The sequence below is a fragment of the Tachysurus vachellii genome, chromosome 7, assembly GCF_030014155.1.
Source record: "Tachysurus vachellii isolate PV-2020 chromosome 7, HZAU_Pvac_v1, whole genome shotgun sequence".
Lineage (NCBI taxonomy): Eukaryota > Metazoa > Chordata > Actinopteri > Siluriformes > Bagridae > Tachysurus > Tachysurus vachellii.
This window is the reverse complement of record NC_083466.1, coordinates 28,647,253-28,671,016: the sequence shown is the minus strand read 5'-3', so window position 1 is coordinate 28,671,016 and position 23,764 is coordinate 28,647,253. Positions and strand designations below refer to the sequence as shown.

General features: G+C 40.6%; 2 protein-coding genes across 4 annotated transcripts; both read left to right on the top strand.

The window, feature by feature from the left end:
- The first annotated feature begins 793 nt into the window (after positions 1–793).
- On the top strand, positions 794–5,879 carry LOC132849110 (E3 ubiquitin-protein ligase TRIM39-like). 2 transcript variants are annotated; one of them, XM_060875302.1, is made up of 7 exons: positions 794–907; positions 2,698–3,287; positions 3,391–3,486; positions 3,607–3,840; positions 3,936–4,083; positions 4,506–4,532; positions 4,638–5,878. In XM_060875302.1, the coding sequence occupies exons 2-7, from the start codon at positions 2,700–2,702 to the stop codon at positions 5,180–5,182; spliced, it is 1,638 nt and encodes a 545-aa protein (XP_060731285.1). In that variant the 5' UTR covers positions 794–907; positions 2,698–2,699; the 3' UTR covers positions 5,183–5,878. The 2 variants fall into 2 exon arrangements, with proteins under 2 accessions (XP_060731285.1, XP_060731287.1); XM_060875304.1 differs by lacking the exon at positions 794–907 and having other exon boundaries at positions 4,638–5,879.
- A 4,916-nt stretch (positions 5,880–10,795) lies between these two features.
- LOC132849118 (E3 ubiquitin-protein ligase TRIM39-like) lies at positions 10,796–17,597 on the top strand. 2 transcript variants are annotated; one of them, XM_060875321.1, is made up of 7 exons: positions 10,796–10,814; positions 15,352–15,938; positions 16,049–16,138; positions 16,250–16,483; positions 16,584–16,731; positions 16,924–16,950; positions 17,056–17,597. In XM_060875321.1, exons 2-7 carry the CDS (start codon positions 15,357–15,359, stop codon positions 17,595–17,597), a joined length of 1,623 nt encoding a protein of 540 aa, XP_060731304.1. In that variant the 5' UTR covers positions 10,796–10,814; positions 15,352–15,356. The 2 variants fall into 2 exon arrangements, with proteins under 2 accessions (XP_060731304.1, XP_060731303.1); XM_060875320.1 differs by lacking the exon at positions 10,796–10,814 and having other exon boundaries at positions 15,357–15,938; positions 16,058–16,138; positions 16,376–16,483; positions 16,584–16,709; positions 16,911–16,950.
- Positions 17,598–23,764: the final 6,167 nt, after the last annotated feature.

Genomic DNA, 23,764 nt, shown 5'->3' with positions numbered 1-23,764 from the left:
AATAGCTGTAGGGATTAATTGATTAATAATCCCTGTATTTGCTGTCACCCAAAAGAGGACAGGTTCAGGAGTTGGATTCCTTTCAAGGTGCCACTTGTTTCAACATTTGGCATCCACTCTTGTTTCCTCACTGCTGATGTCTGGCTTTTTCATTTAATAAAAGAGCACTATTTTTTCTGATTCCCATCTCTGTGCTTCTATCACCACATCCTCCTTCCACACCTAAAGCTTAAAACTTGACACACCGGACATACTGTATTTTGTAGAGGAATTTGCTCCAGGCCCTAGACTGACAGTACTAGCTCAGTAATAGATGAGACATTATCCACCATCCCACAAAGTGAGAAAAAAGCTTTTAATAAAGAAGCTGTGTTAACAAAAGTGCAAACTCAGAGGCTAGTTACGCAGTAATTATAATTCTCATGATAATCAACAACAGGATTCAATACAGAAGCAAGAAACATCAAACAACCACAATCACAATGACAAGCAGAACAAGCTGGAAAAAATACTACACACTGCACATCGTGTTGGGAAATGACGCTTGTGCTGAAGGGTTTTTTGTACACTACCATACTGTATGACATGGAATAATTTTGACTCTCCATGACATAAAGTGTAGAATACAATTATTTTATAGTAGTATCTGTACCAATAAATTCATTAGTTTGAAAGAAAAACAAATATTCGGTCCTGTAGTTCATTAGTTATTATCTGCCACCTGGTGGCAGAAAATCTGAACTGAGGGGAAGTTCTGGGAGGGGAAGGACGTTATGACGTCACACAGCTGAAATGAAACTAGAGTTATTACTCTACCAGTCTGTTCTAAACAGAAATCCAGTTTCTTTCAGCACAAACAACAAATCTCAAACTTCCCGTTTTTTTTGAGAAAGAAAATCCTCTGCAGGTAAAAGATTAATTTTAATATTAGTATTTCTAATTTTAGTGAATATTATTTTTATGTTTTCTATTTTAATGCAATATTCATAATGCTGTTAGCCCAAAAATTGAAGACTGTACAGTATACAGTAACACAATAAACAGGGTAAAGAAAAAGAAATATAAAAGGTGGTTAATGTGTTCATTTCATTCCTAGAACAGATATAATAAGTATTGAACGCGTCACCCTTTTTCTCAGTAAATATATTTCTAAAGGTGCTTGTAAAGGAGGAGAAGCAGGATCCAGATGTGTAATAACTATCATTTAATAGGCAGAAAGAATCCAAAACATGAGGGGAAACAGGCACAAGTCAACAAACAATCATACACAGAAACGCAATCAGAAGTAACAAATGCTTGATATCTTGATATAACTTAGACGTCGTGTATACTGTAAATACCCGGATGTGAACAGAACCAAAACAATGACGGTTAATATAGAGTAAGAGCTCCCTCCACTGGTTAGATGGGGGATTTGCAGGTGTAGATGTAACAATGGTGTTGACATGAAATTTTCACCAGATGTTGGAAACAACCCACGTCATCAATTCATACAAACAAAACAAAACAAATAAGTTCAGAAATAAAGTTGTGTAATGAAATGGAATGACACAGGAAAAAGTATTGAACACATGAATAAAGGGAAGCGCAAAAAGACAAGACACCAGCTGAAATTTATCAGTAATTTGACAGCAGTTCTGCCCCTTGTTAGTGGTAATTAATATCAGCTGATTCGGTCCTAACTGATGGCCTATAAAAAGGTGTGTCATTACTCAGGTGTCATACATCTCATGATGGGGAAAAGCAAAGAGCTCTCTTAAGAACTTGGCAACCTTATTGTTGCAAAACATACTGACGGCATTGAGCACTGTTAGGGCCATAATCAGGAAGTGGAAAGAACATCATTTCACCATAAACCGGCCCCTACCAGGTGATCTACGCAAGATTTCTGACAGAGGAGTGAAAAGAATTATCAGAAGCCCTGTGCAAGAGCCAATGACCACTTGGGGAGAGCTTCAGAAAGATTTGGAACTAGCAGGTACATATGTTTCAAAGAAAACAACAGGTAATGCAGTCAGCCTCCGTGGTCTGTGCATCTCTCACCACACAAGACCCCATTGCTAAAGAAAAAGCATGTTGAAGTTTGTTTAAAGTTTGCTGCACAACATTTAGACAATACTGGGAAAAATATTGTCTGGTCAGAGGGGAGCAAAATTGAACATTTTGGATGCCATAATACATTGGAGGCATTAAACATGCAATTCAACACACCCCAAAATCATCAGACCAAAAGTGACTTTTGGAGGTGGGAACATCATGGTGTGGGGCTGTTTTCAGCATAGAGCACTGGCAAATTCATATAATTTAAGGAAGGATAAATGGAAAAATTGCTGCCATCTATTAGGATGATGAAGATGAAATGAGGGTGGAGATTTCAACAAGACAATGATCCCAAACGCACAGCCAAGGAAACTCTCAAATGGTTTGAGAGAGAGAAAAGAAAGCTGCTAGAATGGCTTAGCCAATCAACTGACTTGAATTACACAACATTATAACTTATATTTGTTTTATTTTCTTTGTATGTTACCGATATCTGGTGAACATTTCATGTCAACAGCAACTTTAGAAATATTTTTACTTAGAAAAATATTGTTTTGTTTAATACATATTTTACTCAGTGTATTTAGGATGCCATTCATTATTTCAAAATAAAGTTCCTTAGTTATAATATGTTCATATATCTGTCTCCTGTGTCAGTCATGGCTTCCTCCAGCAGTGTCCTGTGTGAAGATCAGCTCCAGTGTCCCATCTGTCTGGATGTGTTCACTGATCCAGTCTCTACTCCGTGTGGACACAACTACTGTATGATCTGTCTCAAAGAGTTCTGGGACAGCAGTTCACACTGCCAGTGTCCAGTGTGTAAGGAGGAATTCCCTAAACGTCCTGAACTACGTGTCAATATGTTCATCTCTGCACTTGCTGCTCCATTTAATAAGTCAGTTCAGGTGAAATCCAGCAATACTGCAGATAAGTTTCCTGTGAAAGCTAAGAAGGTTCTGTGTGACTCGTGCACTGAGGAAAAGCTGGAGGCTCTAAAGTCCTGTCTGCACTGTGGTGTTTCTTACTGTAACACTCATCTGATAAACCATAAAGCTACAGCTAAACTCATGAAGCACAAACTGATTGACCCTGTGGAGAACCTGGAGGACTACATCTGTCAGAAACATGAGATACCCCTAGAGCTGTTCTGTAGAGATGACCAGACGTGTGTGTGTCAGTTCTGTACTGAAGGAGAGCACAAATCTCACAACACTGTTCCTCTAGAGGAGGAGAGCAGAGAGAAGAAGGTGAGAGACTGAAAACAATAATAGATAATTTAAAAAATGTTTGCAAATGGATTATAATGAAAAAAGAAATGGAAGTTTAATCAATGCTAAATGTTTGTCTTAGATCCAGTTGGGAAAAACACAAGCAGAAGTTCAGCAGATGATCCAGGAGCGACTGAAGAAGATTGAGGAAATTAAACACTCTGTAATACTCAATGAAGTAAGTCTCTTAACTAATATACACCATAGTTCCTTTATAAAAAAAAAAACAACACTTTATTAGAGTCATGATATAATCATATGGAACAGAACGATTTTGCTCGGGATTGTATCCTATTAGAAAACGACAGAGAAGGAGAAAGCAGACTTTGTGGAGATCCTCAGTAATCTGATGAGCTGCATTGAGAGAAGCCAGACTGAGCTGTTTAAGGTGATGGAGGAGAAGCAGAAAGCAGCAGAGAGGCAGGCTGAAGAGTTCATTAAAGAGCTGGAGCAGGAAATCACTGAGCTAAAGAGGAGAAACACTGAGCTGGAGCAGCTCTCACACACTGAGGATCACCTCCACCTTCTACAGGTCAGAGTGTCTCTGTTTCTCAATATCAATGCAGCACATGACAGGACAGCAGTCCCCATGCTGAGGGATTTCTCCTCTCTCCTGCTGTACTGTAGATTTACCCATCACTGTGCAGCCCTCCACACACCCAGGACTGGACTGACCTCACAATTAACACTCATCTGAATGTGGAGACTCTGATGAGAGCTCTGTCTCAGCTTCAGGAAACTCTCAGAGAGGAAATGGAGAAGCTTCACAAGATCAGTAAGTGTTTAATGATTTGTAAGGGAAGGTGTTGATTGAGAAGATTTATTCTTTAGATTATTTTTGTTTTATATTCTATGCTTCATCATTATTGTGTGATAACACAGACATGTGAGAACAGACATGACAAAAACCAACAAAAGACTTGACAAGAGATGAGGATTCTGCGTTGCCATAGACAATTTGGCACGACTAAATACTAAGGACAATTAGACACATTAAGAACAGGTGTGCAGAGGCGGGAAGGAATAGACAAGGGCGGGGCAGACATGTGAACACAGAACGTAAACAAAAGGCACACGGCCAATGTCCGGGCTGGATCCTGACACTGTGTGTAATTTATAAAAATCTACCATCTCACCATAAATGAAACAAAATACAATGTTAACAATTAATAATGTTTAATATCATTTTCCCAACAGAACTGAAGAGAATTCAACAATATGCAGGTTTGTGAGCTCTTATTGATCACATGACTAAATGTATTTAGATTTCTTCACTGTTCCACACTGAGCAGTAATAAAACTGATGTACGCTGTGTTTCTGTCTCTCAGTGGATGTGACTCTGGATCCTGATACAGCTCATCCTAATCTCATCCTGTCTGATGATGGGAAACAAGTAAACCAGGGAGACAAGAAACAGAATCTCCCTGATAATCCAGAGAGGTTTGATTATTATGGCATTGTTTTAGGAAAGGAGGGGTTTGCCTCAGGGAGATTTTATTATGAGGTGCAGGTCAGAGGGAAGACTGAGTGGCATTTAGGAGTGGTCAGAGAGTCTATTAACAGGAAAGGAGAGATTACAGCCTGGCCTGAGAATGGATATTGGTGTGTGACTCTGAGGAATAAGACCGTATATAAGGCTCTGGACTCTCCTTCTGTCTCCCTCTCCTTGAAACAGGCTCCTCAGAAGGTGGGGGTGTTTGTGGATTATGAGGAGGGTTTGATCTCCTTCTATGATGTTGATGTAAAATCTCATATCTACACTTTCACTGGTCGGACTTTCACTGAGAAACTTTATCCATATTTCAACCCCTGTCTCAATGACGGAGGTAAAAATTCAGCACCACTGATCATCTGTCCTGTTAATCAAATCTAATATACATTTCTAAATTCTTCTTTATTTCCTAATAAAAAAAAATGATAAGGTTATTATCTTGATTTCTTTTTTGAATGATTTTAATAAGAATTGTAAAAAATGATAAATAAATCTGTTCTGATGTTTGTCTCTTTATGATGATCCTTCATGTTAATGTGATATAATCCCCAGCCCTATAACTGATCTTCAGGTCATAGTCACCAGAATATATTTTTAATCTTTAATATGGGTCAGTCATTAGGTATGATATGCAATCATTAGGTAAATTTGAGGTTAATTTTTAAACTTTTGATCACAAAATAATGTCCTCACTGTCTGGACAGTGGACTCATTTAACTGGGGACTTGCATCGCTTTACTTTCTGTATTGTTGAATGTTTTAAATGTTAATATATAAAATGTGTATCAAGACTAAATCAATAAATAATTTAATGTTTATTTATTTATTTATTTATTATCAGCCTGTGCATTCAGCTACATCATCCTCACACACAACATGAATCTAAATAATAAGTTAATAAATAAATAACATGATAAACATACTGTATGTCCTTTAATGTACAGTTAATATTATTTGTATTAATATAATTTTAAGGTGGGTAAATTATTTCTGATAATTAAAATTTGAGAAGGTAATTATTTTCTTTTAATAATAAGAGAACAATATCTTCACACCTCCCATCCAACCCAGCCCACTGACTGCCCCATCATACCTCTGGGAACCCCTTTAACAACTCCTCCCAGCACTCAAGTTGCGCTCATGATTTGTGAAGAGGATGTGAATCGGCTCTTTCAGAGACAGAAGTCAAGGTGTCTCCACAATCATCCCAGTCCCCAAGAAACCCTCCGTAAATGGAATGAATGATAAAAGGCCTGTCACTCCGACATCTGTCATCATGAAGACCTTTAAACAGCTGGTATTGGTCCACCTAAAGACTATTAACAGTTTGTGTAGTGCAGTCAACATTCTTGACTGCACTACATTCTGCAACACCTGGACTGCCCAGAGACGTATGGCCTGATTCTGTTTGTCGACTTAAGTTCGGCTTTTAATACAATAATTCCAGAAATCCTCCACTCCAAACTCCTAAAGCTCACTATACTCCATGCCATCTGTCAGTGGATCACTGTGATTAACAACTTAATATATATTCCTTCCTTCATGTCTACTGTGTATACTATTGCACAATACATGCACTAACATGCACTTCTCACACTTTATGTACATAACTGGTCAGTCATATATTCTGTATTCATATTTAATACTCGTAGTGTCTATATTGTATCTCATCGTCTATATTGTATCACATCGTCTGTTTTGTCTTGTCTTGTATAGTATAGTGTTATTTATGTCTGTACATTTGAGAGTCACAAACAGCTGTAACCAAATTCCTTTTGTCAACACACTTGGCTAATTAACCTGATTCTGATTCTGATTCCAATTCTGATTCTGATCTATCCCCAGCAGAGTGCAACACCAAATGGTGAAACTCCAACCAGTGGTAGGGTTTCAGGATGGATCAGGTATGTCCTGAAAGAAGCAGCAGTCACACCGGGATCTCAGAACACTGGGTGTTCAGTAATTGCTCGAGAATTGCTTCTCAGTGTTTTTGAACAAATCATTCTCACTCACTTTCATCTACTAAGTTTTACTTCCTCCTGCCTGTGTAAATACTTGACCACTTTGACAGGTTTTTGGCAGACTTCATTAGATTAAGGCCTTAATTAAACAGTGCTTTTAAAATGTATGTCAGACTAGGACGAGCCTGATGTGTTGTTGTTAATAGCAAAATCTTTACACGATTGTGGAAAGTTTGACATATCTATTTTTTTTTTGTTTATAATTATTGCATTAAATACTCAATAAACATGTAATATTTTGTTTGTTGTTTGTAGTGGCCTCAATCTCAAAACTAGCCTGCACTGACTGAAATGCCTTTATTAAAAATGAATTCAGCAAAACATCTCTTTCTACATTCGAAACAACAGTTTTAACAAATCATGAAACTAAAGCCTGTCTCTTTAAAACTTTTGCGTTTTTTCTGTAAATGAAATTAAAGGATTTGAGACTGAGATGAATTGAAATAGCCGCCGGTCGCTATTTACTAAGATTTTAATCTTAACTAAATAAAACGTAATATCCGGATGATGAAAATTGAACGGCGAATTCCCGCCATCTAGTGGCGAAATCGTGTAATTGCATCAGAAGAAAACGCTGAATAGTGGGCGTGTCTCTTTCGTGATGTCACTCTTTCGCAGGTGAGGGCAAAGACGTTTCACCGTTCAGCAATAAACAATCTTCACAAGCTTTATTTTCTTTCTTGGATGGAATAAAACCACTGCAGGAAAACACCAAGTGAGTAGGAACAAAGAATTAAATAAATACAATTAGTTAAAAAATAATATAATTAAGAATAAGATTTCTTTAAATTTGTTTTTTAATCAAAATTCTAACAACTAAAAGCATTTAATCATGTCTATAAACTTTAGGGACCGTCGCTAAAGTACAGGAAAGTAAAAAGTGATACTAATTCCTGCAGCGTCTTTCTGCATGGGAGATGTGATATACCAGCCTCTCTAACCAACTACTGCCCATTAAGATAAACTGATTGCCTGAACCGTGAAATTGAAAATGTTTAGAACATGTAAATGCATTCATAGTAAATCCCTATTGGTCAAATATTTTTGGAGTGAAAATTAACCAGGCACAAATCTGAAGCAAAAGAGATTCCTAATGAGAACTTCATAATGAGAGAATAAATCAGAATTAACTGTTTGGGGGAAAAAACAAACAAACAAACAACAACAAAAAAACAGCTCTTTATTAGTTTTGAACGTGCTCTACATTTCATACATTTTGATAAGTAATACTTGGCTTGCAGATTTCTTTGTGTCTCTTTTTGCTATTATATGTAGATCTTCATAAAAATCAACAAAATCTTGAGATTTTAAACAGCATTAATTACCAGGAAATAAAAATTGTTTCTGATTGTATTAGTTGCAAAACACGACAATTTACATGTCTTAACCTTTTTTAAGGCCACCATTTAAAGGCTAATGAAGACCAAAATATGAACATGTAAAAGTGAAACCAACTTTATTTTACATGTAATTTTTGTCTAATGATGCAGTCACCTATTAGATTACTTCCAGTTTCTGTTGGTAGTTTTGTCACTCAGTTCATCTACAGGCTAAAACGTACTTTCAGAACAGGACTTTATCGGCCATTAAAATTGCTGGAATATATTTTATATAGAGGGTTTAACAAATCAAAATCTATTCTTACAGATCTGTTACAGAAACTGGTGTATGAGCCAGTCTTGGTCAGTTAATGATAACTGTGCTGATAAATATTATAGAGCAGGTTTAATTCAGAAGAACACAACAGTGAAATAAACCCTTTCACTCTTACCTCAAATATATCTTGCTGTTTTATTTTACTGATCTCTAATTTCAGGAACAATGGAATCATTTATTTGAACACTGTTAAGCTAACATTTCAAATATTCCTCCTTTTCTATGTGCAGTACCAATTTTATACATTAAACATTAAACAACTGGAGGCTTTAAAATATTACATTGGTGACGTAACCAAATGAAAGACAATGGAAATAAGTGCCATGTTCTCAGTGACTAATGATACTGGGTTGTGCTAATCCCTACTGAAAAAAGCAGCTTTGTATGAACTGGTAGACCATCTCAGACTTAATAAAGAAGGTTCCTTTGCAGGGTTTCTTGCTTTCTTTGTGAAATATGGTGCTATTTACATTTTTTAACCTGACTGTTGCTAGTACATGGACACCAGAGACAGCGGTGTTCATGTATGCACCTGCCAGAAGTTAGTACAATACAGAATTCGTGCAACACCCAACCTGCACGATTATGTGTTGGAAAGGCTTTGCAACCTTGGCTTGCTGTGGAGACCAGGTCTCCAGTCCTTGACACTGCCTGATACCAGGGACCAGGAGAGGGGACACCAAAAGCGGTGCTCAAGAAAGCAGAAGCGTGGTAAGTGGGCGGGTGTCTGTGCTATGCTAAAAACAAACCATATCTGGCCAGCTGTCCCGTCCATTCTACTTTCCAATGTTTGCTCCCTGGACAATATACTGGACTACATCAGACTCTAATGGCAAGAGTTCAGAAACTGTTGCATCTTTGTTTTCATGGAAATGTGGCTCAGCGACAGAGTACCGGACACCGCTATTCAGCTAGATGGGCTCACCTTGTTTCGTGCAGACAGAAATGCAGCTCTGTGCAGTATGGCTCGTGGTGGTGGTGTGTGTTTACATCAACACAGATTGGTGCAAGATTCTGTGCTTGTTTCTAGTTACTGCGGTTAGATGCAGGCCATTTTATTTACCATGGGAATTCACCACAGTTTTCATTGTCTGAGTGTACTTTCCCACAGCGCTAATGCTAAAGAGGTGGTATAGAGTTATGGGGCTATTAGAGATCTTCATAATCTTAGCCCCGACGGACTGTTTATCATCGCCGGAAATTTCTGTCCATTTCTATCATCCATCCATCCATTCATCCATCCATCCATCCATCCATCCATCTCCTACCGCTTATCCGGGGCTGGGTCGCGGGGGCAGCAGTCTAAGCAGGGATGCCCAGACTTCCCTCTCCCCAGACACTTCCTCCAGCTATTCCGGGGGAATACCGAGGCGTTCCCAGGCCAGCCAAGAGACATAGTCCCTCCAGTGTGTCCTAGGTCTTCCCTGGGGCCTCCTCCCGGTTGGACATGCCCAGAGCACCTCCCCGGGGAGGCGTCCATGAGGCATCCGGAACAGATGCCCGAGCCACCTCAGCTGACTCCTCTCGATGTGAAGGAGCAGCGGCTCTACTCTGAGCTCCTCCCGAGTGACCGAGCTCCTCACCCTATCTCTAAGGGTGCGCCCAGCCACCCTATGGAGAAAACTCATTTCGGCTGCCTGTATCCAGGATTTTGTACTTTCGGTCATGACCCAAACCTCATGACCATAGGTGAGGGTAGGAACGTAGATCGACTGGTAAATTGAGAGCTTCACCTTGCAGCTCAGCTCTTTCTTCACCACAACAGACTGGTATATCAACCGCATCACTGCAGCGGATATACCGATCCGCCTGTCGAGCTCCCGCTCCGTCCTTCCCTCACTTGTGAACAAGACCCCAAGATACTTAAACTCCTACACTTGAGGCAGGAGCTCTCCACCAACCTGAAGGGGGCAAGCCACCCTTTTCCGGCTGAGAACCATGGCCTCGGACTTGGAGGTGCTGATTCTCATCCCCGCCGCTTCACACTTGGCTGCAAACCGTCCCAGTGCATGCTGAAGGTCCTGATTTGATGATGCCAACAGGATAACATCATCTGCAAAAAGCAGAGACAAAATCCTGTGGTCCCCAAACCGGACTCCCTCCGGCCCCCAACTACGCCTAGAAATCCTGTCCATATAAATAATGAACAGGACCGGTGACAAAGGGCAGCCCTGCCAGAGTCCAACATGCCCTGGGAACAAGTCTGACTTACTGCCGGCAAAGCAAACCAAACTCATATAGATCACATAGGGACCGGACAACCCTTAGCAGAGGGCCCCGGACTTCATACTCCCAGAGCACCCCCCACGGGTTGCTACAAGGGACACAGTCAAATGCCTTCTCCAGATCCACAAAGCACATGTGGACTGGTTGGCCAAACTCCCATGAACCCTCCAGCAACCTGGCGAGGGTATAGAGATGGTCCAGTGTTCCAGGAATGGGACGAAAACCGCATTGTTCCTTCTGAATCCGAGGTTCGACTATCGGCTGAATTCTCTCCAGCACCCTGGCATAGACTTTTCCAGGGAGGCTGAGGACTGTGATCCCCTGTAGTTAGAACACACCCTCCCGTCCCCCTTCTTAAACAGAGGGACCACCACCCCAGTCTACTAGTCCAGAGGCACTGTCCCAAGCCGCCACGTGATGTTGCAGAGGCGTGTTAACCAAGACAGCACTACAACATCCAGACGCTTGAGGTACTCAGGGCGGATCTCATTCACCCCCCGTGCCTTGCCACTGAGGAGCTTCTCAACTACCTCAGTGACCTCAGCTTGGGGGATCGACGAGTCCACAACTGACCCCTCGGCCTCTGCATCCACAGTGGAAGACATGTCGGTGGGGTTGAGGAGATCCTCGAAGTACTCCTTCCACCATCCGAGGATGTCCCCAGTCGAAGTCAGCAGATTCCCACTCCCACTGTAAACAGTGTGTGCAGGCCACTGCTTCCCCCTCCTGAGGCGCCGGACGGTTTGCCAGAATTTTTTCGAGGCCTCGCCGAACTCCTCCCAGCCCCGGGTTTTTGCCTCCACAACCACCCGGGCTGAAGCTCGCTTGGCCCTCCGGTATCTATCAGCTGCCTCCGGAGTCCCCCGAGGCAACCAGGCTCGATAGGACTCCTTCTTCAGGTTGACGGCATCCCTTACTTCTGGGGTCCACCACCGGGTTCGGGGATTGCCGCCACAACAGGCACCGGAGACCTTACGGCCACAGCTCCGAGCCGTCGCGTCGACAATGGAAGTGGAAAACATGGTCCACTCGGACTCAATGTCTCCAACCTCCCTCGGGATCTGGTTGAAGCTCTGCCGGAGGTGGGAGTTGAAGGTCTCCAGGTGGTGATCAGTTGACAGCTCTGCCCCTCTCTTTACCTGAGTGTCCAAAACATATGGAAGTCGATCATCGACCTCTGACCTAGGGTGTCCTGGTACCACGTGCACTGATGGACACCCTTATGCTTGAACATGGTGTTTGTTATGGACAAACTGTGACTAGCACAGAAGTCCAATAACAACACCACTCGGGTTCAGGTCAGGGGGGGCGTTCCTCCCAATCACGCCCCTCCAGGTGTCACTGTCGATGCCCACATGAGCGTTGAAGTCCCCCAGTAGAACGACGGAGTCCCTGGTCGGAGAACTTTCCAGCACCCCTACCAGAGATGCCAAAACAGTCGGGTACTCTCTACTGCCATTTGCAAATAATGTAAGTGTTTTCATGGAAATGTGGCTCAGCGACAGAGTACGTGTAAGTGCAAATAATAGTGAGAGACCTATCCCCGACCCGAAGGCGCAGCAAAACGACCCTCTCGTTCACCGGGATGAACTCCAACACATGGCTGCCGAGCTGGGGGGCTATGAGCAAGCCCACACCAGCCCGCCACCTCTCACCGCAGGCAACTCCAGAGTAGTAAAGAGTCCAGCCTCTCTCGAGGAGTTGGGTTCCAGAGCCCAAGCTGTGTGTGGAGGAAAGCCCAACTATCTCTATTCAGTATCTCTCAACCTCCCGCAACAGCTCAGGCTCGTTCTTCCCCAGCGAGGTGACATTCCATGTCCTTAGAGCCAGATTCCGTGTCCGGGGATTGGGTCGCCAAGGACCCCGCCTTTGACTGCCACCCAATCCACAATGCACTGGCCCCTTGCGGTTCCTCCTGCAGGTGGTGGGCCCACAGGAAATCGGCCCTACATCGCTCCTTCGGGCTGAGCCTGGCCGGGCCTCATGGGGTAAGACCCGGCCACCAGGCACTCGCATGCGAGCCCCAACCCCGGGCCTGGCTCCAGGGTGGGGCCCCGGTTGCGCCATACCGGGCGATGTCACGGACCTTGATTTAAAGTTCCTCATAAGGGGATTTGAACCGCTCTTTGTCTGGCCCGTCACCGACCTGTTTGCATTAGGAGAGACTCCACCAGGGGCAGAAAGCCCCAGACAACATCCTAGGATCATTCAGGCACGCAAACCCCTCCACCACAATAAGGTGGCGGTTCAAGGAGAGGAATTTCTATCATACAAATCTCAAATCAGTGCTCCCTAAATTCCATCAGTATGTGGACTTTGCAACGAGAGGGAAAAACATGCTGGATCTTGTTTACACAAACATTCCCAGCTCTTATCGTGCGGAGCCTTGCCTCCACCTCGGCTACTCAGACCACATCTCTGTTATGCTAATTCCAGCATACAGACAACTCAACAGATGCTCTAAACTGGTTCTGAAGCAGGTGAAAACCTGGCCAGCAGGAGCCACCTCTGCTCTTCAGGACTGCATTCAGTAGAGGAGTACATGGCATCAGTGACCAGCTACATCGGCACGTGCATTGATGAAATGACCGTCTCCAAGCCCATCACCACATGCTCCAACCAGAAGCCATGGATGACTGCTAAAGTGCATGCTAAAGAGAACTAGACTTCAGAGCAGGGGACAGGGCGGCCCTAAGACAGCGGAGACACCAAGCGCATGTATCAGGGCATACATGCGATCACGAACTACAAGATAGCTTCACCTACCTGTGATAGCGATGCCTCCCTCCCAGATGTGCTGAATGACTTCTATGCCCAGTTTAAGGTGCAGAACAACATAGTGGCAAGGAAGACCATCCCTTCCCCCAAAGATCAGGTACTTTATCTATCCATGGCTGACGTGAGGAGAACTCTATGCAGATTTAACCAACGAAAGGTTGCTGGGCCAGACAACATTCCTGGTAGGGTGCTCAGGGAATGTGCAGAACAGTTAGAGGATGTCTTCACTGACATCAAAATTTCCCTGAACAGCTCTGTTGTTCCTACGTGCCTCAAGACAAACACCATTGTCCCCATCCCAAAGAAGCCAACAGCAAGAACGATGAGTCAGCATACAGAGAGGAGGTGCAACAGCTAACTGCCTGATGTAGTGCCAACAACCTGTCTCTGAATGTTGATAAAACTAAAGAGATGGTTGTTGATTTCATAAGAGCAACCACTCTCTGCGACCACTCTCTGCTAAATATTGATGGATCATCTGTAGAGATCGTCAAGAGCACCATATTTCTTAGTATTCATCTAGTGGAGAACTTCACCTGATCACTCAACACCAGCTCCATCACCAGGAAAGCCCAGCAGCGTCTCTACTTACAAAGGCTGAGACAAGACAATCTCCCTGCCCCCATTCTGACTATATTTTACAGAGGGAACATTGAGACCAGCTGCATCACTGTCTGTTTGGGAACTGCACCATCTCAGATTGAAAGACCCTGCAGCGGATAGTGAAGACAGCTGAGAAGATCATTGGCGTCTCTCTTCCCTCTATCATGGACATTTACACAACACACGCTGCATTCACAATGTCATTGTAGATGACACCACACACCCCTCACACAAACTCTTCACCCTCCTGCCGTCTGGACAAAGGTATCAAAGCATTTGGGCCTCACGACCAGACTGTGTAACAGTTTCTTTCCACAAGCCATCAGTCTCCTTAATAACTGAAACTACTGAGCACAACACACACACGCACTTCAACTGGATCGATTGTACAGACCTACACCAAATGCACACTCTTCCAATATACATCCATAAAACTGCTTACATGCTGTTTTGCACACTCATTTTTGATTTTTGCACATGCTGTCTCATATTTCCGTTGATTGCGGTTTTTCACAATACTTTACATTACCCCAAGCAACTGCTGCTATAATTATACATTCCAGTATTTCTGCACACACGATTTTGATTGATCATACAGTATTTACACTGGTCGGTGCTGTTTTTGTTTATTGTCTTTTGTGTATTATCTTTTGTGTAATGTCTTGAATTTTTGTAATGTAATGTCTTGGCTTTTGTCCTGCACTGTCTTTTTCTCTTGTCTTGCATTGTTTGCACCAGGATGTGGCTAGGACTACTTACTATGTCCTTAGCTCTGTCTTTGTTTTATGTAGCACCATGATCCTGGAGAAACATTGATCCATTTCACTGTGACTTGATTTGACTTGTAAGAAACCCAACAATCTGGGGGAGGACAATTTAGGAGTACACTATGAGCTTTAATTGTATCAGACGTGCTTAGAAAACCTACAAGGACCAGGACTCTCTGGAGAGATTTTATACTTTGGTAGTTTCGGAATGTCTCCACTGTAAAAGAATCTGGAGTCTGTGGTCTCCGGGTTCTAGCTCAGGAATCTGACAGTAGAAGCTTAATTTTGTGACGATTTTGGCTCATTACCTTCTAATCAGTAAGACAGTGCCTAAATTACTGAAATACCATTGCCCTAGGCCAGATAATATGCTGGAATGCAAGTTAAATAGAGAGTTGTAGTTGTCATTATTTAAGCAGGAATGTAATAAACAGGGACAATTTATTTGGTCTTCTTTACTGAGGGGTCCAACCTAATGGAATCTCTGTGTCTCCTGTGTCAGTCATGGCTTCATCCAGCAGTGTCCTGTGTGAAAACCAGCTCCAGTGTCCCATCTGTCTGAATGTGTTCACTGATCCAGTCACTACTCCGTGTGGACACAACTACTGTATGAGCTGTCTCAAAGAGTTCTGGGACAGCAGTTCACACTGCCAGTGTCCAGTGTGTAAGGAGGAATTCCATAAACGTCCTGAACTACGTGTCAATACGTTCATCTCTGCACTTACTGCTCCATTTAAAAGGTCAGTTCATGTGAAATCCAGCACTGCTACAGAAAATCCCTCCCAATCTCAGGTGTTCTGTGAGGTCTGCTGTGAAAAGAAATGTGCAGCTGTGAAGTCCTGCCTGATCTGTATGGCCTCTTACTGCAAGACTCACCTGGAACCTCATGAAAGAGTTTCTTCATTAAAGAAGCACAAATTGATCGACCCTGTGGAGAACCTGGAGGACTACATCTGTCAGAAACATGAGAGACCCCTGGAGCTGTTCTGTAAAGACGACCAGATGTGTGTGTGTAAGTTCTGTACTGAAGGAGAGCACAAAACTCACAACACTGTTCCTCTAGAGGAGGAGAGCAGAGAGAAGAAGGTGAGAGACTGAAAATAATAGTAGATAATTAAAAAATGCTAGCAAATGGATTATAATGGAGAAAAAAAAATGAAAGTTTATACAATGCTAAATATTTGTCTTAAATCCAGTTGGGAAAGACACAAGCATTAGTTCAGCAAATGATCCAGGAGCGACTGAAGAAGATTGAGGAAATCAAACACTCTGTAAAACATAATAAAGTGAGTCTCTTAACTAACCTACAAAATAGCTCCTTTATAAAAACACTTTATTAGCATCATGATATATTCCTATAGAACAGAACGATTTTGCTCATGATTGTATCCTATTAGAAAATCACAAAGAAGGAGAAAACAGCCTTTGTGGAGATCCTCAGTAATCTGATGAGCTGCATTGAGAGAAGCCAGGCTGAGCTGTTTAAGGTGATGGAGGAGAAGCAGAAAGCAGCAGAGAGGCAGGCTGAAGAGTTCATTAAAGAGCTTGAGCAGGAAATCACTGAGCTAAAGAGGAGAAACACTGAGCTGGAGCAGCTCTCACTCACTGAGGATCAGCTCCACCTCCTACAGGTCAGAGTCCCTCTATTTCTAAATACTGTATCAGTGCAGCAAATGACAGGGCAGCAGTCCCCATGCTGAGGGATTTCTCCTCTCTCCTGCTGTACTGTAGATTTACCCATCACTGTGCAGCCCTCCACACACCCAGGACTGGATTGATATCACAATTACCACTCGTCTGAATGTGGAGACTCTGAGAAGAGCTCTTTCTCAGCTTCAGGAAACTCTCAGAGAGGAAATGGAGAAGCTTCACAAAATCAGTAAGTGTTTATTTGTAAGAGAATATTTTGTCTGAAAAGATATATTTTTTAATAAAATTACTATTATTTTATAATTAATACTTTTGTTTTTGTTGTAATTTTTAAAAATCTACCATCAGCTACAATCTAACCATTAGTGTAACAAAATAAAATGTTAACAGTTAATTATGTTTAATATTGTTTTCCAAACAGAACTGAAGAGAATTCGACAATATGCAGGTTTGTGAGCTCTTATTGATCACATGACTAAATGTATTTAGATTTCTTCACTGTTCCACACTGTGCAGTGATAAATCTGATGTACACTGTGTTTCTGTCTCTTAGTGGATGTGACTCTGGATCCTGATACAGCGAATCCTTATCTCATCCTGTCTGATGATGGGAAACAAGTTGCATTTAGAGACAAGCGACAGAAACTCCCTGATAATCCAGAGAGGTTTGATCATTGTGTCTGTGTGTTGGGAAAGGAAGGATTCACCTCAGGGAGATTTTACTATGAGGTGCAGGTCAGAGGGACTGATTGGGATTTAGGAGTGGTCAGAGAGTCTATTAACAGGAAAGGGGAGATTTCATACATCCCTGAGAATGGATATTGGTGTGTGTGGCTGAGGAATAAAACTGAATATTTGGCTCAGGACTCTCCTCCTGTCTCCCTCTCCTTGAAACAGGCTCCTCAGAAGGTGGGGGTGTTTGTGGATTATGAGGAGGGTATGATCTCCTTCTATGATGTTGATGCAAAATCTCATATCTACTCTTTCACTGGTCAGACTTTCACTGAGAAACTTTATCCATTATTCAGCCCCTCTGACAATGACAGAGGTAAAAATTCAGCACCACTGATCATCTGTCCTGTTAAAAAAATCTAATGTACATTTCTAAAATCTTCTTTATTTCTTAATAAAAAAATAGAACAATGTTAGTATTATCTTGATTTCTTTTTTAAATGCTTTGAATAATAATTTAAAAAAAGATAAATAAATCTGTTCTGATGTTGGTCTCTTTATCATGATTTTTCATGTTAACGTGATATAATCCCCAGCCCTATAACTGATCTTCATCAGAATTTATTTTTAATCTTTAATTTGGGTCAGTGTAAGGACTCTGCCCGGACTCTGGCCACGTGCACTTGTTTATGTTTCTCGTCACGTGTCTGCCCCGCCTTCGTCTGCTCCTCCCTGTCATCACACCTGATCCTTATTGTTCTCATTGTCTTGTGTATTAAACTGTGCCGCGTTGCTTTGGGCAGTGCGGCATCTACTGTGGTTTGTCCTGTCTTTAGTCTGCGTCCTGTTTCATGTTTTCAGTTATTAAACCCTGTTTTGATTTATGCTATCCTGCGTTTGGGTCCGCTCTGTTTCATGTTCATGACAGTCAGATCTAAAAATCCAGGATTTTTTTTTAGATTTGCAATAATTATTTAAATTAAAGGTAAATTTTTTGATCCCAAAATAATAAAAATGATCCCAAAAAAACTAACTGGAGACTGAGATCGCTATACATTCTGTAGTGTTCAATGTTTTAAATGTTGATATATAAAATGTGTATCAAGACTTAATCAGTAAAGAACTTGTTTATTTATTTATTTTCAGCCTGTGCATTTAGCTACATCATCCTCACACACAACATGAATTTAAGTAATAAATAAAAAAAATAACAATAGAAACATACTGTTACTTTTATTTATATAACATACAGGTATATAACCTATATATTATATAACATTACTTTTTATTAAGGCTTATTACTTTTTCACCTGTATAAATGAGGGTGTGTTTCATGTAAATTAGATCACTGTATATGTGTGTTATGATGATACATTTTGTACTAAATGTTTATATGCATAGGATTTGTAAATAAGTGTCTAGTTGGTGAAGATCATTCTGCTTTATCACAACTGACCACTAGAGGTCAGTCTTCCAAGTCTTCATTTCACTTCCTGTAATCATTTTCCCTCCCACAGAGAATGAGTTTTATTAATGTTAATCTTATAATACTGATAATGTTTTGTATGGATCTGAAAGCATTTAAAATATGCATTTATTTGTAAAGTTATTTCTTTTTTAAGCTGTTTATGTTACTGTGATAAACATCATGATGTTTACTGCATAACAAACAGTTTATTAGTGTCTTCTTGTATTACTAAACTGTTGTATCGTGTGCAAGGTGGGTACATTATTACTGCTAATTAAAATTTGAGAAGTTAATAATTTCTGTTAATAAAAATTAATATATGACAAAACGTATCAGTCTAACAAACAAAAATAATCTCAGAATGAGATACAACTTGATAATAATACTTCATAGAAATAAAAATTTGTCTATAATGTGAAAAATGTATATCAAATGATTTGAACCTGAGAACATGCACATTTGTAAAACATACAAAGTTTAATAATACAAAGAAAAGTATAATGCATCATTACAATGTAAAATATACACTCTATAAACTTAATAGCAGACTTCTACAATGATTAAATCTACTTAGCATGTTGATTTTACCTAAACTACTATGGCAACATTGGAGAAGATACACAGAGAAGGTTTATAGTTATGTTCTGACTGTGTCTTTGTTTGGTCCTGATCTTTGAAGTGACTTCAGATGTTTCATCAGTGGAGAATCTTAGAGGAAGTGTCTTCAGTGTGGCACAATTTAGCAGAGATTGTTCTAAATGTATAACCATAGCATCACGTCTGCTTTTTCAACTAATTTTACTGAAGTTCTGACTTTATCCTGAATCTTTGTCTGATATGGATGCAGTTGTGAGATTTTAGACTTTATACTGAGGTGTGTACTATATGTATATTTACTGCCTCTCCTCATTTAGTAGTGTGGTTTGCTTGTTGTTCGAAGGCACGTCTTGGGCTCGAATTTTACTTCACACAGATCTAGATCATGTACCTGTCATATCACGCATTCAATGAACTTACTCCAAAGCTCTAAGCATGATTGCATATGACACCAAACATAATTTTTTTAGTTCCCTGTGCTTTTGAGAAGATTTACAAACGCATTCAGCATGCAATAATCACAACACAAACTTGTTATATCAGAAGGAGCTATTATGTGTTTGACAGAAAAGTGTTTTTGGTGAGCTAACACCAGATGTTCAGAAGATTTTCATCTCCACTCTTAACTCCACTATATTTATCTACTACCTTCTTACATCAGTTAATAAACAACACTCTGGCATCTGTCACATCTAATATGTAAACTATAAATTACTGTATGTGTTTACTAAGTTTAATAATACGAAGAGAAAACTACATCAACTGTGTTTCTGTTTGCTCCTGATCCATAAAGTAACCAGTCTGGTCAACTGTTGAAGCAGTGGACATTGTCAGAGTCCTCAACGTTGCACAATTCAGCAGAGATTGTTCTGAACAGCGATCCATAGGATCATATCTGCTTCTGTAGGGATCAGTTGAGTGTTCAGAGATCATGGACTTTTTGAACCATTGTGCACATTAGCTATCTTCACTGAAGGTCTGACGTTCTCCTGCTTCCATATCTTGCAAAGGAGGAGACTTGGCTGACATTATTATCACAACAACAACAAAACAATATAATAGAAGAAGCTCAGGAATGTTCCTGACACTGAATAAAATAATAATGATAATGTTTTATCCATGTAGAACTCTTGACATGTTTTAACTCAATCTGCAGTAAAATAAATTAATTTACACGGTTGTACAAATAGCATAATGTACATGGACTTACATAAACTGAGAACTATAGACTATATCATTTTACTGAAGTTTAAAATGCTTTAGTTCACTGCTTGAATTTCCGCCATCTAGTGGCGCAAGCTGCAATTATATGATTAGAATAACCAAATAACGTCTGTCTCTCTCTTTACCATCGAAACGAAACTCCATTTGCTAAAGAAATCCCATGTTTTCAACAGGAAAACATCTTGAATTTGAAGCTCTTATATCTTTCTTTGTGGAATTAAAACTTCTGTAGGTAAATACTGACAGAAACAAGAGGAGAAAAGCAGAATAAGAGAACTTCAATTTGGTAAGTGCTGCTCTCAGTGAGAATACCTGCTGATCGTATGGTTTCATGATTCATCTCTAGTTTGAAGATTTTGCAGTGCTTTTTTTTTTTTTCAGATGCTAAAGTCACAGCAAGTATTCTGTATGTAAACCAGAAAGCAGGCAGAGAGAAAGAAAAGTTAAATTCAAACAAAATTATTTTAAAGTTAATAAAATTCTTCAGATAAATTGTATCAGAGGAAATTTCTCCTTCCCCAGCTCGGCTTTTTGTGTAATTCACTGATTGATTTCAAAGTCTCTCATTCACTGTAGTGATTCAGAATTATGTTGGTATGGGAGGAGGAGATGGTACACAAATACAAAGAAAATGCAGGATAAGGACATGCATGCAGAAATAATTCAGTCAGAGCTCTTAATGACGGCTTACTTAAGAGTACTTAAGAGAGTATTTAAAGCATTTAAAATAGATATAATATAAAATAGACATGTTTTTTTATTATACAGTTGAAATTTTAGCCTTTCTTTCTTCAAATAAATGTCAATTGATATAAGAAATGATATGTTTTTAAATTAAATTAGCCTTAGATTATGGCCTTTCAAATACTGATATGGCCCAGGTGAAATTTGAGTTTGACTATCCTAAAATGATAAACTTTTAATAAGTAGGGGAGAGTGGGGTAAGATGACCTAGTGGGTAAGTTGACCCACCCCCTGTTTCTAGGCAGCTATGCAAATTTGGTGTCATGTGACCATACATTCTGAAGGACTCCATCATTTCTAATTTGTTTTGAAGAGGAGAAGCACACGGGGCAAGAGATAAGTTTTTTTTTCCACAAAAACACTTATTTGCTTGTTAAAGTTAATTTTCTGCATTTCAGGTATACTAGCTGTTGTGCCAAAGCAAATTTAGGTCTAAAGTTGTGTATGGTACATGTTGGTGATTTGTCAACATATAAAACCATGTGAATCATTAAGCTAAAGGTTAGCCTGAATTGCTAAGCTAGGCCATTTTTATCTAAAGTGAGCCAGATGATGTGAGTTAAATTGAACCAGTGGTTGGATCAATGAAGACACCTTTGGCTGAGTTCCTTAAACATCTGGTTCAGCATACCAAGTGCTCCTCTGATCATCCCATAGTGCTACTCCTTGATAACCACGAGGCCCATATTTCACTGAGGGCACTGGATTTAGCAAAGAGTAAGTGGATTGTTATGCTCACAATTCCACCCCACACATCCCATTGACTGCAGCCTCTGGACAAGAGTGTTTATGGTCCATTCAAGACCTATTACAACAGAACTCTTGATGGTTGGATGGAATCTAACCCAGGCAAAACAGCCGGCATATACCACATCCCTGGATGTGTGAACGAGGCTTTCATGTCAGCAATGAAACCACGGAATATCTGTTATGGATTCAGGTCCACAGGGATTTTTCCTTACAACATAAATATTTTCTCTGATGCAAAGTTTGAACCATCCATGGTGCCAGACAGGCCAAACCCTGATGTGTTGTCTATTTCTGAAGAAGATCAACCCATGGCTTCAACCTACAGTATACCTCTTCTGAGTTCCCTTCACAGGCATATTCACAGGGGCAAATGCACTCCTCACCTCCCCTGGATATGTCTCTCCCACTGAAATTCTACGCTTTCCCAAAAGTCAGCAGCCTAGGGCACAGACAAAGAGAAAGTGGATGAAGACAAGGATCCTGACTGATACACCTGAAAAGCAGGCAATAGAAATGGAACATTCATTCATTTTCTACCGCTTATCCGAACCACCTCGGGTCATGGGGAGCCTGTGCCTATCTCAGGCGTCATTGGGCATCAAGGCAGGGTACTACGGTGGCCGGGAAGTGCAAAACAAATTAACAAAACCCAAACCAAATTAACAAAACCCAAACCAAATTAACAAAACCGAAAACACATTAACAAAACCGAAAACACATTAACAAAACCCAAACCAAATTAACAAAACCCAAAACACATTAACAAAACCGAAAACACATTAACAAAACCCAAACCAAATTAACAAAACCGAAAACACATTAACAAAACCCAAACCAAATTAACAAAACCGAAAACACATTAACAAAACCCAAACCAAATTAACAAAACCCAAAACACATTAACAAAACCGAAAACACATTAATAAGTCAGACAACCCGGAAGAGGTTGGTATAATTTGTTAATGGAAACTTACCATCATCGGACGAGACACCTTTCATTCACCTTTATATCTTTAATGACAGTCGTCTTGTCCAATGATCGGTAAGTTTCCATTCACAAACTATACCTACCGCTTCCGGGTTGTCTGAATCGGTGCATGAAACACATTAACAAATCAGAAAACAAATTAACAAATCAGAAAACACAACGACATTTCAGACAACCTGGAAGCGGTTGGTATAGTTTGTGATTGGACAAGACACCTGTCACTCAAAGTATACATGAAGTTCAACAGTCTGCCACAGGGAAAAGTTGGAATGGATGGATGGAATGGATTACTGTGGATTAATTCTGTTATTTTCTTGAACGGAGAACTTTACACATTGCACATAAGATTCCATACCTGTATATCTTGAGTGACAGGTGTCTTGTCCAATGATCGGTAAGTTTCCATTCAAAAACGATACACTATCGTTTCTGGGTTGTCTGACTTGTCGTTGTGTTTTTGAATTTGTTAATGTGTTTTCTGATTTGTTAATTTGGTTTGGGTTTTGTTAATGTGTTTTCGGTTTTGTTAATTTGGTTTGGGTTTTGTTAATGTGTTTTTGGTTTTGTTAATTTGGTTTGGGTTTTGTTAATTTGGTTTGGGTTTTGTTAATGTGTTTTCGGTTTTGTTAATTTGTTTTGCACTTCCCGGCCACCGTAGGGTACACCCTAGACGGAGTGCCAACCCATCGCAGGGCACACGCACACACTCATTCATTCACTCCCGCAATCACACACTAGGGACAATTTTCCAGAGATGCCAATCAACCTACCATGCATGTCTTTGGACCGGGGGAGGAAACCGGAGTACCCGGAGGAAAC

Bases quoted from the DNA above. Each gene is read 5' to 3' on its own strand.
- LOC132849110 (XM_060875304.1), top strand. From the start codon at position 2,700: ATGGCTTCCTCCAGCAGTGTCCTGTGTGAAGATCAGCTCCAGTGTCCC. The intron at 3,841-3,935 runs GTCAGAGTGTCT...GCTGTACTGTAG, and splicing joins ATCACCTCCACCTTCTACAG to ATTTACCCATCACTGTGCAG. The intron at 4,533-4,637 runs GTTTGTGAGCTC...TCTGTCTCTCAG, and splicing joins GAGAATTCAACAATATGCAG to TGGATGTGACTCTGGATCCT.
- LOC132849118 (XM_060875321.1), top strand. From the start codon at position 15,357: ATGGCTTCATCCAGCAGTGTCCTGTGTGAAAACCAGCTCCAGTGTCCC. The intron at 15,939-16,048 runs GTGAGAGACTGA...TCTTAAATCCAG, and splicing joins AGGAGAGCAGAGAGAAGAAG to TTGGGAAAGACACAAGCATT. The intron at 16,139-16,249 runs GTGAGTCTCTTA...GTATCCTATTAG, and splicing joins ACTCTGTAAAACATAATAAA to AAAATCACAAAGAAGGAGAA.